We start from the raw sequence: 17,501 nt of genomic DNA, 5'->3' as shown, positions 1-17,501 counted from the left end.
TTCACCCAATCAGCCATCTTTAAGCTGTCTGCAGCCGTGCATTTGTGTTTGGTCTCAGCTACAGACCGCTTTCTGTGGCCAGATCAGGCAAAAATCGTCACTTCTGTCTGTGCCCTTTGTAGCACTTTTAAATAGTACCTGTTTTCTTCAGGGTTTGTTTTGAAGCACTTCTGCCATTTTTTGAGTCCTTCAGAAGATGAGCTGGGCAAACATAAATGCCTTTGAAGTGCTTCCAAAGGCATCTGAAGTGCTTCAAATGTTACATCTGTCCCCACCTTCAGTTTCATAGCTGCTAATGTCACATCAACTCAAGATGTAACTGCTTGTAGATGTGTTATGCAATAGCCTAAACTCAAGGAGACAAAGTGACAGATGATAGCAGTAAAACATGCAGTTAAAATACAAGCTTCTAGCCAAGTAGAAATAGAAAAAGGCTTCCCTACACTCTGGCCTTTTCTTTTACATGCCCCACCCCCCATGCTGCCCCAGCTCAGTCACTGGTGCCTCATGGGTCGGGGGGCTGCCAAGGTCTCCCTGTGGCCGATCACTGAGCCAGGGGGGCCCCCCAGTGCACTCCCTGGCAGAGTCAGAAGTGGACCGTAAGTACTTCCAGTCCACTTCCGGGCTCACCGCTGAGCACGTGGAGGGCACACTCCTGTGGAATGCTTCATGAGCCCCAGCATCTCAGCGTTCACAAGCCACGCTGGTACCTCGAGGTATGTAGAAAAAGCTTTTAAAGCTGTGTCTATCTCCGAATCAGCATCGAATCTTCAGATTCAGCCGAATTGAATCAGGGACAGTGATCCGAATCAACAAATCGAATTACTGTCCCTGATTCAGGCCGAATCCAAATCTGAATCAAATAAGGCCCACTTTATACACCTCGTGACTGACCACATCACATCCTTCTCATGCCAAAGTTAAAGAAACAGTGGAGCTCAGCCTCAATGGCATATGAACAGAATGCTTATTTTGGGGTTGCCTTCTTTCTTGGGTTAATTTCAACTTCTACCTTAAGATTATTAACATATCCACCTAGTCACTATAATAATGCTTATTAGGGGTGCACCAATAAAGTATTTTGGGCCAATACCGATAGCTGATTTTTAAGGAGGCGTATGCTGATACCAATCCAATTTCCGATATGCAGCCTGGCCGCTTGAAGAGCAGCGTCTGGCTGGTAAGTCTGTTGTGGTGGAAGGGGAGCGGGGAGGTTCAGATCGAAGCACTTGCAGTGAGGGAGGGAATGGGGTTGGGGTTGGGGCAGGGGCGGGGACTCCCCAGCTGGGGCAGAGCAGGGCATGGGATGGAGCCACAGGCTCGTCCCAGGAGGGCATGGCAGGGCGTGTGCCCCCAGATCTGCATGCAGGGCAGTGTGGGGTGCGCTGTTGCTGCGGGCCAGGGCCGAGGCTGCGCTGCGCTCTTCTCAGAAGGGGTAAGCCAGGCTGCACGGCAGCAGCATTGGAAGGGAGGTTACGGGGGGGGGCAGGCACCCCAAAATTTGCCATAGCCCCCCAACATCCCCTACCAGTGCCATCCCCACCTGCCGCAAGTGCATCCCTGGTCCAGCCCTGGCCAGGAGGAGCCCAATGCAGCTGCAGCCCCAGCCTGCAGTGGCAGCCCGCCCTCGCCCTGCACGCAGATCTGGAGGTACATGACCCCCATGATCTCCTGGGGTGCTCACAATGGTGGGAGCTGCCCCCCCCCCTCCCCCCACCCCTCAGACGAGCCACGACTCCGTCCTAGGCCCAGCCCAGGATGGCTCGGCTGGGCAGCGCCTGCCCTAGCCCCACTCCCTCCCTCACAACAGGGGCCTTAATCTACCCCCCACACAGGCCCCTTCCCTCCCCCCTTTCTTTCTACCACAATGCTTACACAGGTCATTTATTGGCCACATCAGGCAAAAAAAGCCAATTTCCAATGCAGTCAATTTTCTTTACATCGGTGCTCAACTGATATCAGACCAATGTATCAATGCACCTCTAATGCTTATATTTTATATTTTGATTTGCTGTTATACATAAAAATACATTTAAATATTCATGATTCCTGCCTATTGTTATTTAACATTTTCAGTTTTATCAACAATCATATTTTACCTACTTCTGCCAAAGCCTAATTAAACCCAAGACATGGTAAAATACTCTCATAGTAAAATACTCTCTCTAGGAATTGTAAGTCCTTCTTTTGGCATTAGTGCATTCTAGACTTGCATCCTATCAGATACAAAATGCAAGTGAAGAAACTCTTCTAGAAATTTCCACCAAATGTTGGGGAACCACAGCATCTCCTTCTTTAAACCAATAAGTCATTAGGCCAGCAGTTTGCAAACTGTGGGGTACAACCCCTGGGTGGGGGCGTGAAACAAACATTGGTGGAGGGAGGTGGGCACCATGTGCATGGCATATTTTACTTTTTAAATTATTATTATATAACAAGAAAATGGTATTTGACAACATAACGTATTGAAATAGGATGGATGAACATTTTACAACTGATTTCACAGGTGTTATAATGTATTTAATTAAGCCAGCAATCATTTCCATAACAACAACTACATAGCCTGTCTTCCAGTTTAGTACACCTATCATACCTACTCTTACAACCCAAAAAATTACAAGCATTTGTGTAGTGCAACTTATTCTGCTGGTGAGTTCAATATTTTTCATACTATTACGAGGTGAAAATGGATCAGTACTTATTGCCAAAAGATATTGTTCTAAAATGAAAGGGAGAAGCTGAAATGGCTGAAGTCGGCAAGTACGGTATCTGCGAATTTGAAACTTACAGGCATAAGTAATGTAATTAGGTAATTTAAGTTGTGTTAGTCTTGGTTAAGTTTATAAACACATATTTTGCATGATTGCTCAGCTAAAAAAGTTTTAAAACTGCTGCACTAGGCCAAAACGATGCCTGCAGAAGACCTTCTGACCTATAACATGCTTGAAGTTTAAATAAAACATGCCATGAACCCTAAACCATATAGTTCTTTTTTTTTGTACTACATGGTTTTCTATATTTTTCTTTGTAATTATGCATGAGCTTATTTTCAAATAAAAAAATAACAGCAATAACTAGAAAGGAGACAAATATTTCCTAGACCATCATAGCTACAATATCACTAGAAACACTTTTTTTATGGATTAATCCTGGACATTATTGAGTAATTTCTCATGATCAAGTAACCAAATTGTATATTCATGTACTTTTTTATTTCTCATTTAATTTTTGCTCTTTCTTCAAGTGCATCTCATCAATTGTATACAAGTTCAATTCTATGTTGTAGAGCAGCATTTCTCAACCTGTAGGTCACAAGAATATATGAGAGGGTCATGAACAAACTTTAAAAATGGATTCTCCTTTAGAAGAGAAAAACGTGGGGAACCACATATTTCCCCTTGCATGCTGGAAGAGTTCCAGCGTGTAAGGGGCTGCTTGGGGGGCCCCTACTGCCCCCCACACTGAGGGGTTGGGGCCTGGGTCAGAACAGGCCATCGATGTTTACAAATGGGTCCTGGTACAAAAAGGCGGAGATCTACTGCTGTAGAAAACTCCAGGACAAATGCTTCAATTATTCCTTTAAGGTGACCATTTTGGGCTACAATGCATGTTATGTTAGTGTAAAGCAGAGGTTTCAAATACATCTGGTCCTGCGGGCAAGATGAGTGACATGGGATCGAACCATGTGCCAGATCAGGTTCATGGGCCTCCCTGCCCCTCCAACATGCATGCAGAACCCACTCAGACTGGTCCGGGACACTGGCTCCAGCAAGAGCTGTGGGAGACAGCCCAGGACACAGCCCCAGCGAGTATCATGGGTTGCACATGTCCCAGATGCTGTGTACAGGGCCGGTTTAACTCAGCATATGGGTTAATAGGCCAGCACCAGGGGCTTTATAGGGCTCCCTGGGCCAGATCCAGTCAGTGGATCATATTTTACACCCCTGGTATAAAATATGGCCAAGACAGCCTGTGGAACCCTATCGTCCAACCTGCACTGCTACCCGACTCATGTGGTGTGCCCCATACTGGCCCAACATTCAGCATATGCCAGCTCTGACCCCACATACCACCGGCAGCACACGGAGCCAATCTAGTTTATGCTGCAAGCAGCCCAAGGGGCTAGAAGCAGCATGGGCACTGTATGCTGCAGGGCTAGTCTGGCATGCTGCAAGCAGCAACCACACAAGATCCAGCATTCAGGACAAGGTCTTTGGGTCTGATCCAGCCCGTGGCCTGGCCTTGTACCCCTGAGCCATCCCATGGGGCCTGATGAGTTTGATACCCTTGTGTAAAAAAAGGTAGCAACTTTCTTATCACATGAATTCCTGATACTGACCTAATTACCAGCTGATCTTGCCAATATTTAACTGGAAAGGTAAACAGGCTGCTCCTGAATTTACCTGCTTTTGACCCATTGACCAAAACGGGACCTGACTTCTTATCCTGATGTTTTGTTTATACAATCAAACCTTTCTATTCTTTCACTTCAGCAACTTCTTTCACTATATGTTATTTTCCAGACAGCCTAAAGAAACTGATTTTGCTCTGCTTTGAGATAAACATAGAACTTTTCAATTTTGCCACTTAATTTTTGACATCTACATTTTACTTTATGAGTTAAAGATAACTACTTCATTTCTTTAAAAGCATTTTTTTCCTAACATTTCCTTCATCTTTTGGCATGTTAAGTCAGATAGGGTCATAAACTGAAGTTTGATATCATTGCACACAATTATATTTTAAGTATTAATCAGCAACTTCCACATGAAGATTCTTTAAAATATGATTCCTTAGTGAACTCAGCATTGCAATCTAGCTTCCTATGAAAACCATGTTATCAGTGATCCCATCCACATTTTTTCAAAAGTTTCTTTATTCCAGTCAATCAGATCCTCTCTTGTTTATCTCCATCCACTCCACTTTCCAACATCCAAGGACTGTGGATTTCACCAATTAGCCATGCCCCCTCAAATGACCACTCAATTCAGCTATTAATTTTACTCTTTAACAGAAGCTCTGTTCATATAAATGTTATAGTATTCAAAAAAATGGTTTTTTTTAATGGAAAACCCAAATGAAGTCCACTAGCCTGTCTTTTCAGAAAGAACAAAACAAACAGTTTTTATACAACTGTATTATAAGTCCTTCTTATTAAATTATTACCAGTGAAATAAAACAAAGATAATATCTGTGAAGTATCTTCAAAACTATTCTTACAATATCCAGTGGTTTGAGCTTGTGGTGGTAGTGCTCGTAAATTGATTATTCAGTAAGAGTTTGTGTAACTCCTACTTCACTGTATTTAAAATGCATAAAGAAAACCCAGAACTTTGTACAGGGATCTTTCAGCAAGAAGTTTCTTTTAAATCAAAATCTAAATAAGTAGAAGAAATCTGTACACAAAAATGGAATGTGACATGATATACCAATTCACTAACTACCAATAAAGTGCCAAATCTTTAAAACATGAAGGTTTCGTTAGACTTCTTCAAAGCAAGTCTGCATACAGTTCTGAGGCAGAAGTTCAATTTCTGTTCTTTATGTCTCTTGAAAAATCCAATCTAAGGATGTCAAAAGACAGTTAATGAAATATTTAATTGCACTCTACCACACTGGTGTCAGTTTCAGAATCTGTAAGTTAATGCGCAAGGTCTTATAGGGCTACCTTCTTTGAAGGTCACCGATCCATAACCAAAATCCAATTAATTTGCAGGTGCCTAACTATAATAACTATTGGCCTTTTCCTATATATACAAAAACAAAGTCAGTAATAACATAGTTTTTATTTTAAATATATTACACATGTAGGCATGCACCCATTCAAAAATATGACATTAACAAGCTTAATTTCAATAACGTGAAGAATTGTTCACATGTATTTTCATGACAGCAGGAATAACACTTATACTGACAAAATACCTGTTCACTAATGGAAAAATATTTCCGTTCTAATTAAACTCTAATTCTTGATTGAGAGCTTTCATGGAAGCCAAATAGTATACAGAAATTAAAATCACAGGATGACTGGAAGTATCCAGCGAGGAAATAAAAATTAATTTCAACACTCTTTCAATAAAATAAATTAGAATTATTTTACAAACACAAACCAAACAGGAGAAAAAGGTTGGAAAAATGTCAAGGCATGACTCAGATCCCAATCTTGTAAATACTACATACAAGTCATATACATATGTATGTTGGCCCATGGGCTTCAGGGTAGCACTCAAATGAGAAAAGTACATAGAAACTTATTTGTTGGCAGAATAATGAACTTGACACTTTAAAGTCACACAGAACAATTTCTGGCACAGGAGTTCACTTAGATTATGGCCTCTTGTACAGAATGGATCATCAATTGCTAAATTAAAACCTCTAATGGTTTTAGGTTGTGAGCTCTTTGGAAATTGGCTCCCATCTTCAAACACATTTGTACAGCATTTTGCACAACAGGCACTTTGAACACTGGTGTAATACAAGGGCAACCTGGTCATCCAGTCTAGTTCCCTTAATTTGGAGGCAACCATTTCACCAAAAATTCCTAAAATCATCCATTCCAAACACAACCATAAGGCACAAAATCAAATGCAGAACACCAAGACCCCCATACAACATGCTATAGGTAAAAGCAGAAGACAAGGCACCGCTGATGCCCTGCCACTTTCATGACAAAGAAGTAATTTGTTAACATATGCTCACGATGATCCAAGGAAAAGGACAATCCTCATGCTATACAGGAAGGCAAAACACTCCACAATCCTTTCCACACCAACCTAAGGGAAAGCTTCTTTCCTGACCATGAATTTGGTGACTGGCCTGGCACCAAGCAAAAGAGCAAGACCCTCTAGCCAAGAACATGAGTTTTCTTAAGCAACAGCAGGAAAACCAGTGGACCCCCATCAAAAACTGTCAAATATGCAATGCTACAGAGGAAGTGAGAAAAAACCAAAGCCAATAGCATTTATGAAGAGAAAAATGTCCTTCCTGGCTCCTGTAGGAGACCAGGAAAGCCCTAACAAATGGGACTGCCAGGCATCTACAACTCTGCAAAAGATTTCTCTCTGTATCCTAACATGGAGATTGCAAATACTTGATTCCATTAATCCCACAAACTGATTGTGGAACCAAAAATTCCCTGTCCTATCATGCTAATCACCATATTACCCCCTCCATAAATTTTTCAGGTTCAATTTTAAAGTGATTTAGGTTCTTTACTCCCACTACTTTGCTCAGGAAATAATGCTAAATCTCACTCCTCTTACAGAAATCTTCTAATTTCCAATCTGAGTTTGTTCATTTTTAATTTGTTTGTGTTTTTAAAAATATTCATTTTCAACCATTCCAGTAACAGAAACGCCTCTCCTTTAGGTGCAAGAATTTGAGATGCACCAGCCCAACCGATAATGAAGAATTTGTAATTATAACAATGAACTGCTATGCATAAAGTTTTAAAATCCTGAACATCAACATTTATTTTCTGACTAGCACTTTATGTTTAATCCTATCTTGTATTACCATAATCTAGTATGAAAGTCTGTACTTCAGGACTCTTATTATACAATGCCACTATTTCATAGTGTAACAGCATTAACTGCTTTAAATTTCAATGAACATGTATTTCAAAAGTAAGGTCAGAAGTTGATCTGAGTTGGATCTAAGAAGTGCAGAATTACTGAATAAGTTTTTGCTGCGTGTTTTAGACACAAGGCAAAACAACTGAACCTCAAACACATTCTTTCCAGTCTGAAAAGCTATTTCTCACTTAAATATAAAGATACTATAAATGAAGGATTTAAAAAATCTACAATTTAAATACTCAATTGCTCAGTCCAAATGCATTTTAAGTGTTCAAAGTTTTTATTAAATCCACAGGAAAGTCCCAGGACCTGGAATTTTGTTTTCCAGAGACTTGATTAAACCAGAAGATGACATGAATTCCCCCTTTTCAGTTTCACATGCAACAATCCCTCCTCAAAAATGTGTAGAAAAAACAAGGATCAAAATGAAAACACTTCAACATCTGGAATGTGCTGAAGCTTTGCACAGGGATGAATTTCCAGCTGCCAACCAAAAGGGACTGCTGAGGGAGGCTGAGGCAACTGTAAATTGGGACAATTTTAACTGCTTTGTTTCATAATCTTTGCTAAATGCCCAGATTTTAATTTAATCTGGTCTTGAAAGATGATTTTATTTTTTTAAATATATAACTAAAACGTAATTTGGACATATTCTGTTGATTCAGTAAGAGTCAGGCATGCACTGTTATTCATCTCGGAGAACTCCCTGTTAAGTTAAAATCTAGAATTTTAACTGAACTTTCAGATAACACAGATTTAGAAACTATCTGAAAGTCTGAGAGATTTAGAGGTATGACAGAAAATAATACAACTCACTTATGAAAAGCTATTGTCAGATGAAAAGTAAAGCCTTAATGGGGAAAGTTTTAGCTAAATCAGAAATTCCTAACCTGGCACCAGTAGATTTCGCTGTTAAGAAAGCTGGCCGCATCCACACAAACGTGGATGTTTGCCTACAGTAATATTATGGGTGCCATAGCTCAAGTAACAGAGAACACACACAGTGTCCAGCTGTTAGTTACAATGAGCAGTCCCCTTCTGTATTTACACAAAAAAGCCCTGCTATGGAGTATTCACATCCTAATAACTGAATATTGATATTCTTCCAGCACACACCAAAGGCAAACAAGAAATAGCAGCTCATTTTAATCATTCTTCGGTACACACAGAAAGACAATCCATGGCTACTATTGCCATTAGTTTTACATTTTCCACCAGCCCTAGCTTCAAATCACATTCTTCATCAGCACTTCAAAATACAAAACATTGCAGGCATGATTCCCAGGGATTATGTAGAAAATGACAAGTAAACTTTGGCCAACAGATATTTGAAATTAACCTTAAATAAGGCTGCCTTCCAAACGACAAGGTACCACTCATCCCAAAAACAGATTGCTCCATATCCCCCAAATCATGATACTCTCAGGAGGCCTGCACAGTTTTAAGGAACCGTTCTACAGGAACAGGGCTCCAGACACTTACTTCTATCAGGCTGACATACCTGAACTCCCTTCCCTCGCTGTAGCGCCTGGTTGATGTGGCACGATGGGTTGCTGTCTCCAGAAGCAGCTTCTGAGTAAGCCTGCTGGAAGGGGCCGAATCCCTGCTGGTTTCTTCTTCTGTGTCTTGGTCACATTTCCACTCCTCATCCTCATTAAGAGTAGGCAAATATCCAGGTAGTCCTTTACCAGTCCCAGACCCTGAGCTCTGATCACTATAAATCTTCGGACTTTCCCCACCTGTCCTTGTATATTCCAAATAAATATCTGATTTAAGGAACAAAGGGTAAGTATTATCTTCTATCATGCCCTGAATCTCAGTTTGGGCCTGGTCAAACATGTCAGGATCAATCTGTAGTTTCATGACACAATCTTTTATGAAGCTTTTTGTGGCTGGTTTGATTTGTCGAGACACTATCCCATTATTGTCAAGAATGTATTTTTTATAAATAGCTTTAGCCAATTTAAGCCTCTTTTCTTCATTGGAGATGCAAGGCTCCAGCTTCCTGAAGCCACTGCAGGCAAACCAGAAGTCCAGCAAATCTGCACAATCCTCCTGCTTCAGAAAAGTCCTGAACAGATTTATCCCATCCTGATCATCCAACAAGGAGTGCAATGACTCAGCCCATTTCAAGTAGGGAGGAGTTGGAGAAGCACTCCCCTCAGGCTCATACCCCAAATCCAGATCAGAGCGCCTTGGTGTGGCTGTGGAAGTCTCATTTTTAATTGCATCACTTTTACCAGAATAGAAACCATGGCTAATTGGCCTTGGATCTGTGGCAACTAGTTCACCTTCCTCACCAGGGACTGGTGGCCTTGGAGCATCTTCAGTAAAGCTTCCCCCAAGATCCAAAGGGAAACTTTTCCCCTGGACATTCATGTTTGTTTACATGCACAGGAACAAGGACAGAACAGCCTAAGTCTCAAATCCCCACTGTTTGTATTTCCAACATGAACGTGTTTATCCTGGTGAAATAAATGAGAACAAAGTTAAGAGATATTGCATATTCTAAGAGATATCCTAAGAGTCTGGAATGGCTATTTCTGCTTCACAGGATTATGTTCCTAGTCTTCCTCTTGGTACAGTATTCCAGTACTCCTGAATTTCTTATTATTGAGTTATCCAAATTTTAAAACCACCATGAACAATCCTCAAACATGGTTGTAGATAATTATGTAAATGGGACACTCAATTCACTTTTTCAGTGTGCATATTTCATTATGAAGTTTAAATTAGAAAAAAATATAGTGTTTAGTCATGCAAAAATAAAACACCAGGTAAATTCATGTCTCCAGAATGGTTTGGAATTTCTTTTGGGGCACATGGGACGATTCTGAATGTATTTCCATTTGGCACTTAAGCCAGGAATATAACTTAATCAAGTGTAGACAGCCTTCAATACAATCAGTTGTACTTACAATATGAACTGCCTCTACAGTCCAGCAGTTTTTGAAATGCGCTGCATCATCTTATCACATTAATCAATAAGCAATTTGAGTGGTACGAATATTTGTGGCACCAGAATAATTATACCAGAGCCTTTAATAAAATTAAAATCCTAATATGCTGTCAATTCTAGATATTTTACATGGTATCTAAATTAAACTTTTGCAACAAATGAGTATATTCTTATAAGAACTACTAATCTTTTCTTATATTACATGGAATGAAAGGTATTTATTGATGGTTCATTTAAATACTATTTGCTGCAGACCTGAGAAAAATTCAAATCATCACCTCAAGTTGTCTTGATGTTTAAATGTATCGTTTTTTTACATTTTCCAAAAACGTAATTTGAGAAAACATGGCATAGAGAAGATGTATGTCAAGACGTACATCAAGGTAACAATTTCAGGTGATGACTTGAAATTTTCTCAGGTCTGCAGCAAATAATATTTAAATGAAACATAAGTAAATACCTTTCATTTCATGTAATATAAGAAAAGATTAGTAGCTTTTTATAGGGAAGGAAGGAAAAGGATGGAGATATAAAAATGTAGATACCTACTTTGTATCAAGACAATACAATTTAAATCTTCAAAAAACACTAGTAATCGCAAAGACCTGAGTGCTATAAAGCTACAGCTGTCTAATAAATCACTTCTTCAAACAAAATCTTAATTGCACATGAAAATATACCAAGGAAACCATTCTGAAACAAGCCCCTCATGCAAAGATCACCTCCACAGATGAATAAGTCTTTCAGACACATTTCCATTTCCTTTGCTCTCAACTGGCCTTAAAAAAGAGAAGACTTCCTCAATGCCCTGAACATCCTAACAGAATAAAGTAGGAAACAACATAACAAACTAATTAATTTTTAATGTCTGAATAACTGCATGTTTCAGCTATACCTATCTGATCATGGGACCAAGCAATGTTTTTACAACTACTGGATTAAAACAAGCATGAACATTCAGTTGCTATTCTGAGGCTTTTCTTAACACCTGTAACCAAGTAGATCATTTCATGCTAGGCCATGTTTGTTGTAAATTTCTCACCCAGCACTAGAGCAACGGAGGTCACGGAATTAATTTGATTTTCACAACAAAGATATTCAACATAATGATATTGTAGCCATTTCATTCAGAGGTGAACATCACACTCCAGCTGACATAAGCCATGTTGCTCATTGTTGCAAAAACAAAACAAAAAAGGCTCTGTTCCTCACACCTGAAGAAGCACTTGGCATTTTACCTCTAGAGGATAAATAACATCAAAGGACTTCTGGAAATTGCCAGTATAGATGGATCAAAATAAATCAAGGAACATCAGATTAAAAAAGAGTACAAGCCAAGGCCCAGGTCCTGGAAACTGTTCTACACAGGTGCTGTGGTCTATCTGTTCCATTTACACCTGGGGGTGGAGGCCTCGGTGCACAAGATTCGCATTTCCACCACAGGACTTCATAGGCAATTATCATTCTCTGACAGCACTCATCCTGAAGTTCTCCCAACCAAGAGGTTTCCATGCACCATTTGGCGCTTAGCCTGCCTGCCTGTTTCCAGGTAGGTAGTTCCAGCAAAGGAACTACACATCGGACGCCGATGGGGGAGGGAGACGATGGTTATGCCCGAATAAACTGCTGTCTCTCCGGCCACTGACACAAGGGGAGCTAGCGGAGGGCGGCCGGGCTCAGGGCTGCGCACACCGCCGCGCCAGGCAAGTTCAGGGGGCGCGACGCAGAGCGGGGCAGAGCAGAGGCCGCGCGGCCCGGCTCCCTCGCCGCACGGGCCGACGCGCCGGCCCTGCAAGACCCCGGCGCCGAGCGGCGCCTCCAGCCCACAGGGCCACTCCCGGCCCCGACGCCGGCTCCCCACAGGCAGGCCGGGTCCCAGGGCCAAGCGCCTGCTCGGCCCGCTCCTTCCCGGCGGCGGCGCCCGAGTCCCCAGGCTCAGGGCGGCCTAGCGCCGGGCGCGGAGCGGCCCGCTGCCGCCAGCCCCGCGCCACAATGGGGCGGCTTGCGCGGCCCGGCCCCGCGGCCTCGGCGCTTGGAGCTGAGGGCCTGCGCTGCGCTCCGCAGCTACCTCCCGCCCGCCGCTCACTCACCCGCTCGGAGCAGCAGCTGCAGCGACGCGGGGCCCGGCCCATGCGGCTCAACAGTGGCTGCAGCCCGGGGCCGCAGGCGGCGACGTCCGCGGGGAAGCAGCACAAAGCGGGCAGCCCGGGACCCCCATGGCCGCAGCCGCTTGCTCTGGCAGCGACACGGAGAGCAGCGAGCCCCGCGCCGCTCAGCTTGCGCCGCTGCCTCCCGGCGCCCGCGAGCGCTCCGCCGCGCCCCCCGCGCCCCCGCCCGGTACTGCGGCCTGCACCGCCGCGGGAAGGGAAGGGAAGGGAAGGTGCGAGGGGTGGGGGTGCGGGCGCGCGGCCCGAGCTGCGCGACCGCAGCTCCCGGGGCCAGCGCTGGCCTGGAAGGAGAAGGGTAGAGCCTGAGGCACCGGGGAGACCCAGCCCCAGGTCCGGAGGGAGCTGACTGACAAACACTGCTACGGAAACGCGGGCAGACGGCTCACTTGCGCAGCTGTGCTCTCTGATAGCGGCACTGAGGCGCTAAGAGGAACAGCTCTGACATTTGCACTGAAAGGGATTCCGTCTTCTTTTTCACACCTTAGCGAGCAAAATGCGGGCTCTAAATGTGCTCTGCCGAGACGAGGTCAGTTTCTGATATCATTTTTAAAAGAACAAAAAGTTCCTACGTTTTGCAGGAGAAACATTTAAAACTTCTCTTTTTTTAAATCTGTCCGTAATGGTTTTCTCCCTGTTCCCGGGTCTTGTAGCTAAGCAAACCCAAGTCACATGACCAACACTTGGCTAACACCTCAGACATAAACTACTTGAAAACTTAAAATGTAATTGCCCTCTTATTTTTCATAACCTAATCAATCTCCACAAAGAAATGTTAGGTCCATCAGCTTCTTCCTTTTTCTGATGCTAGTTGCAGTAGCTGCAAACTCTCTGTTTTAGATATCCTGGCCTTCAACTCTTTTCTGCCCCTTCAATCCTAGGCCTGTACAAAAGGTCTAGAAGTAAGAAGAAGTAGAGGCCATGCTGTCAACGCCCCCTGGGGATTGTAGTTTTCTCCCAACCATGGGCATCTCTGATGTGACTTGTGGTTTGGAGAAGGCACAGACCCATGCCTAGGGCCTGTTTCTGGAGCTACATGATTACACCAAAATGTCAGCTTTCATCAACATAAAAAGTAAACATCTATCATTCCTAGTTTGAAAACCTGACCAGCATAAGTGATACCTCCCCAAGTCTACGAAGAGCCCAGGCCATGAGCACGTGGATGGGTTATGCCACAAGAAGTCACATCCTGTGTTCAAAAAGCTGCAAACATGATGCAGTCCTTAAAGAGATGTGCCCCACCACCCCAAAATAGGCAGGGGCAATTTAATGACACATTTACAACCTGGGCTACTTGTCTCTGTGCAGCTGCCAGTGTGATTTGCTTCAACTATGTTTTCAACTTCTACTTTTCTTTCATACCCTATAACCTGGGGCAACAGCTGTGAGACAGAGTATTGCTCTCATACTGTGTTAGCTCCAAGATCCACCGTTCAGGGGGCTGGTGGGGTGAGGAGGTAGCTTACTACATTAGCAAATATACCACAGGTCCTGGGACAAGTACTTAGGGAGAGAACGGGGACCCATGCTGCTAGCACTGCCTTACTGGATGGGGCAGACATTACTGCCATACAAATGGAGGGTGGGACCAATGGGACCTCCCATTGACCTAGGATCCAGACTGCCTTTCCAACTCTGTCTGTCTGGGAACATGAGGAACCCGGTTGTATTAAAACTCAGTTGTCAGGATCCACAAAAGAAAGCACCTAGTCTTTAGGACAAAATAGGCAATGGTATAGGTCTCTTCAGAAGACAGGGCTGTTTGACACATATTGGGAACATGAGCCTTATGCTCACAGAGCAACAGTTCTCCCCCGCCCCCGTTAATAGAAGGGGCTATTGGGTATGTGTTAACTGAATTTGTGGGACAAAAGACAAAACAGGAACGGGAGTGAAGGTCAAATGTTCAGAGTAAATGCACCAAGGGGGCACACTAAGCAAGATGTGCTGGACAGTGCCCACTGGCCCTCATATGAGTCCAAGGAGCCAGCAGAGTAGATACTGCCCAGTGAAACTCTGCCTAGAGACCTGAATGGACCAGAAACAGGAAGATGTCCCTGCAGTCCCTGGGGGTCACCTCACCCAGAGCCTCCTTCCTGATCAAGTAGATTGCTAACTTGGCTAGGGCCAGGAGGAGGCTGACCAGTAGGTCCTGGGACTTGATGGGACCACAGATGAGGAGGGCATAAATGAAAAGGTGCAGGGAGTAGTGAGGGAGCAGGAGATTCTGGAGGAGGTGGTGAAGGGACTGCAGCCTGGTGCATTCAGGTTAGGCATGTCTCAGGGTCTCCCTCTGCTCACAGAAGGGGGAGGTGTCGGGGGTATGCATGAAGCATGTCAGGTACATGCCTGTGGCAACAGTTCCATGGAGGAGCCACCAGCTGAGATCCCCAGTGGCTCACAGGATCAGGCTGGAATAGAAGCTCGTCCATCAGGGATCCTTGTCCTCACTGAGGGTGTCTCACCACATAGTTTCTGGGCAGGACACAAGGACAGGACGATAAAGGGTGCAGACCACGAGTGTGTAGATGTGGTGGCAATGGGTTGCCCAGCCTTTAGATGTGTCATTCCAGATTGTGGGTCAAAGCCCACAAGTAAAGCTATAAGCCCCACTTGATTGGGGGGGGCACACTAAGGGCACATCGTGGATCTCTTGGGACAACTGAAAAACAAAACAGGGATGGGAGTGAAGGGCAGAAGATCAAAATGAGTGCACCAAGGGGGGACACTGAGCAGAGCACACCAGACAGTGCCTTGGTCCTTGAACAAGTCCAAGGAGCTAGTGGACACTGCCTAGTGAAATTGCCCGGAAACATGAATGGACTAGGGACAAGAAAGCAGCCCCATAGTCCCCAGGGGTCCTCCCAGCCAGAACCTCCTTCCTGGTCAGGAACATTGCCAGCTAAGCTGGGCCTGGAGGAGGTTGACCAGGAGGTCCTGGGACTTGGTGGGACCATGGATGGGGAGTGCATAAATGAAAAGATGCAGGGAATAGTGCAGCCAGGCCCTCAGCAGAGATTCTGAAGGAGGTGTTGGAAGGCCTGCAGCCTGGTGCACTCCAGATAGGCATGTGCCAGGGTCTCCCCCTGCTTCCTTTGCCTGCATTGGGGGTGTCTGTGAAGCATTACAGATGCTTACCTGTGGCAACAGCTCTGTCGAGGTTCCATCAGCTGAGGTCCCTGGTGGCTCATGGGATCAGGGTGCAATACAGACTCATCTGTAGGTGTGGTGGGGAGTTCCTTTTGGCCTGCCCAGCAGTGGTGACATGTAGGGGGTGCACAGGGGTGCATGTGCAGCCCCTGAGAGTGCTGGTGCACCCCCTGACAGCCACTGTTCCCCACTTAGGCGAAGGGCCGGGAGGGTGGGGGGGGCAGGTGAGAGCACTGCTGCCCCACTAAAAGTGTTGGCCGGGGATAGGTGTACCAAGAGGAGCGATCCCTGCGGTCCCTCCGTGGCCAATTGTGCTGACCCAGAAGTGCCAGCACGCTGCTGGCACTTTTGGGTCAGGGCGATTACCACCCCCGGTCACTGACTGGCTGCTGGGAAGGCAAGTGACCACCGTGACTCAGGAGGCACCAGTCACCTATGCTACCTAGGCAGGGATCCCACAATGAGTCCCAGGGGGCTAGGAGATGATTCCCTCATGCAGGACCTAGTCAATGTAGGCATTCAGCAGAAGACATGATAGAGATGCACCTTATAGAGTAACAAAATCAGACGTGCATAATAGGGCTGTGTGAAACAGTGCTGTTCTGCTTCGACTTTCGTTTCGACGTTTTGATGGCACAGTGTTTCATTTCAAGTCTTGTTTCATTTTGAAAGCACTGTTCCATTTTGTCAAAACTGTTTTGCTGTTTCGGTGCTGTTTTGACATTTCGCCCACCCAGTGCTGGGAAGATCAGTGCTGCTGCTGGCCCCAGCCGGCAGCACCAGCCTCCTATCATCCAGCAGACAGATCGGGGGCCTGCACTCCTGGGAGCAGTCCGGCACAGCCCCTGCAGCCCTCCCTCAAGTTTCGTTTAGTTTTGAAAGCACTGTTCCATTTCATAGAAACCATTCTGCTGTTCCGATGCTGTTTCGACGTTTTGCCCACCCAGTGCCGAGACGATCAGTGCTGCTGCTGGCCCCAGGTGGGAGCACCAGCCTCTGTCATCCAGCAGGCAGATCAGGGCTGCCCACACCCCCAGCATGGCTGCGGGGGCTGTGCTGGACTGCTTCCAGGTGTGCAGACCCCCAATCTGCCTCCCGGATCGCAGGAAGCTGGTGCTGCCGCCTGGGGCCAGCGGCAGGCAGGCCTGGGGCAAATCAGCTCGTGCAGGGACCTGACCCCACCCCAGGACCAGGTGGGGGCAGGACCCCACACAATCCGATTTGCACCGGGCTGCGCACCCTCCTCAGGCCAGCTCCAGTACGGGGTCCCAGGGATATCAGGGGGCTGATCAGGGTGGCAGCGGGTCTCTGCATGAACTGATATGCCCTGGGCCCCTACTGGAGCTGGCCAAAGGAGGGTGCGAGGCCCAGGGTAAATCGTGTGGGAACCCTCCCCAACTCTGGCATCAAGGTGGCAGCAGGTCCCCACATGAGCTGATTTGCCCTAGGCCTGCCTGCCACTGGCCCCATGTGGCAGCACCAGCCTCCTGTGATCCAGGAGGTAGATCGGGGCCGCCTGCACCCCTGGGAGCAGTCCGGCACAGCCGCCGCAGCCCTCCCGGGGGTGTGGGCAGGCCCCATCTGCCTGCTGGATGACAGGCGGCTGGTGTTGCTGGCTGGGGCCAGTGGTGAGCTGTGTCCAGAACC

At 45.6% G+C, this 17,501-nt stretch overlaps 1 protein-coding gene across 3 annotated transcripts in view; it reads right to left on the bottom strand.

The window, feature by feature from the left end:
• Positions 1-12,840, bottom strand: part of AXIN1 (axin 1) — a 227,398-nt gene extending 214,558 nt beyond the window's left edge. For 2 of the 3 annotated variants that reach the window (XM_019482361.2, XM_059716844.1), the window contains exons 1-2: positions 12,627-12,840; positions 9,079-10,042 (exon numbers count right to left, since the gene is read on the bottom strand). In XM_019482361.2, coding sequence (XP_019337906.1) covers positions 9,079-9,956 — 878 coding nt within the window. In that variant the 5' untranslated portion in view covers positions 9,957-10,042; positions 12,627-12,840. The remainder of the gene's footprint in view (positions 1-9,078; positions 10,043-12,626) is intronic. The other variant, XM_019482362.2, reaches the window with a different exon arrangement.
• Positions 12,841-17,501: the final 4,661 nt, after the last annotated feature.

The sequence above is a fragment of the Alligator mississippiensis genome, chromosome 13, assembly GCF_030867095.1.
Source record: "Alligator mississippiensis isolate rAllMis1 chromosome 13, rAllMis1, whole genome shotgun sequence".
Classification (NCBI taxonomy): Eukaryota; Metazoa; Chordata; order Crocodylia; family Alligatoridae; genus Alligator; species Alligator mississippiensis.
This window is presented reverse-complemented; position numbering and strand designations above follow the sequence as displayed.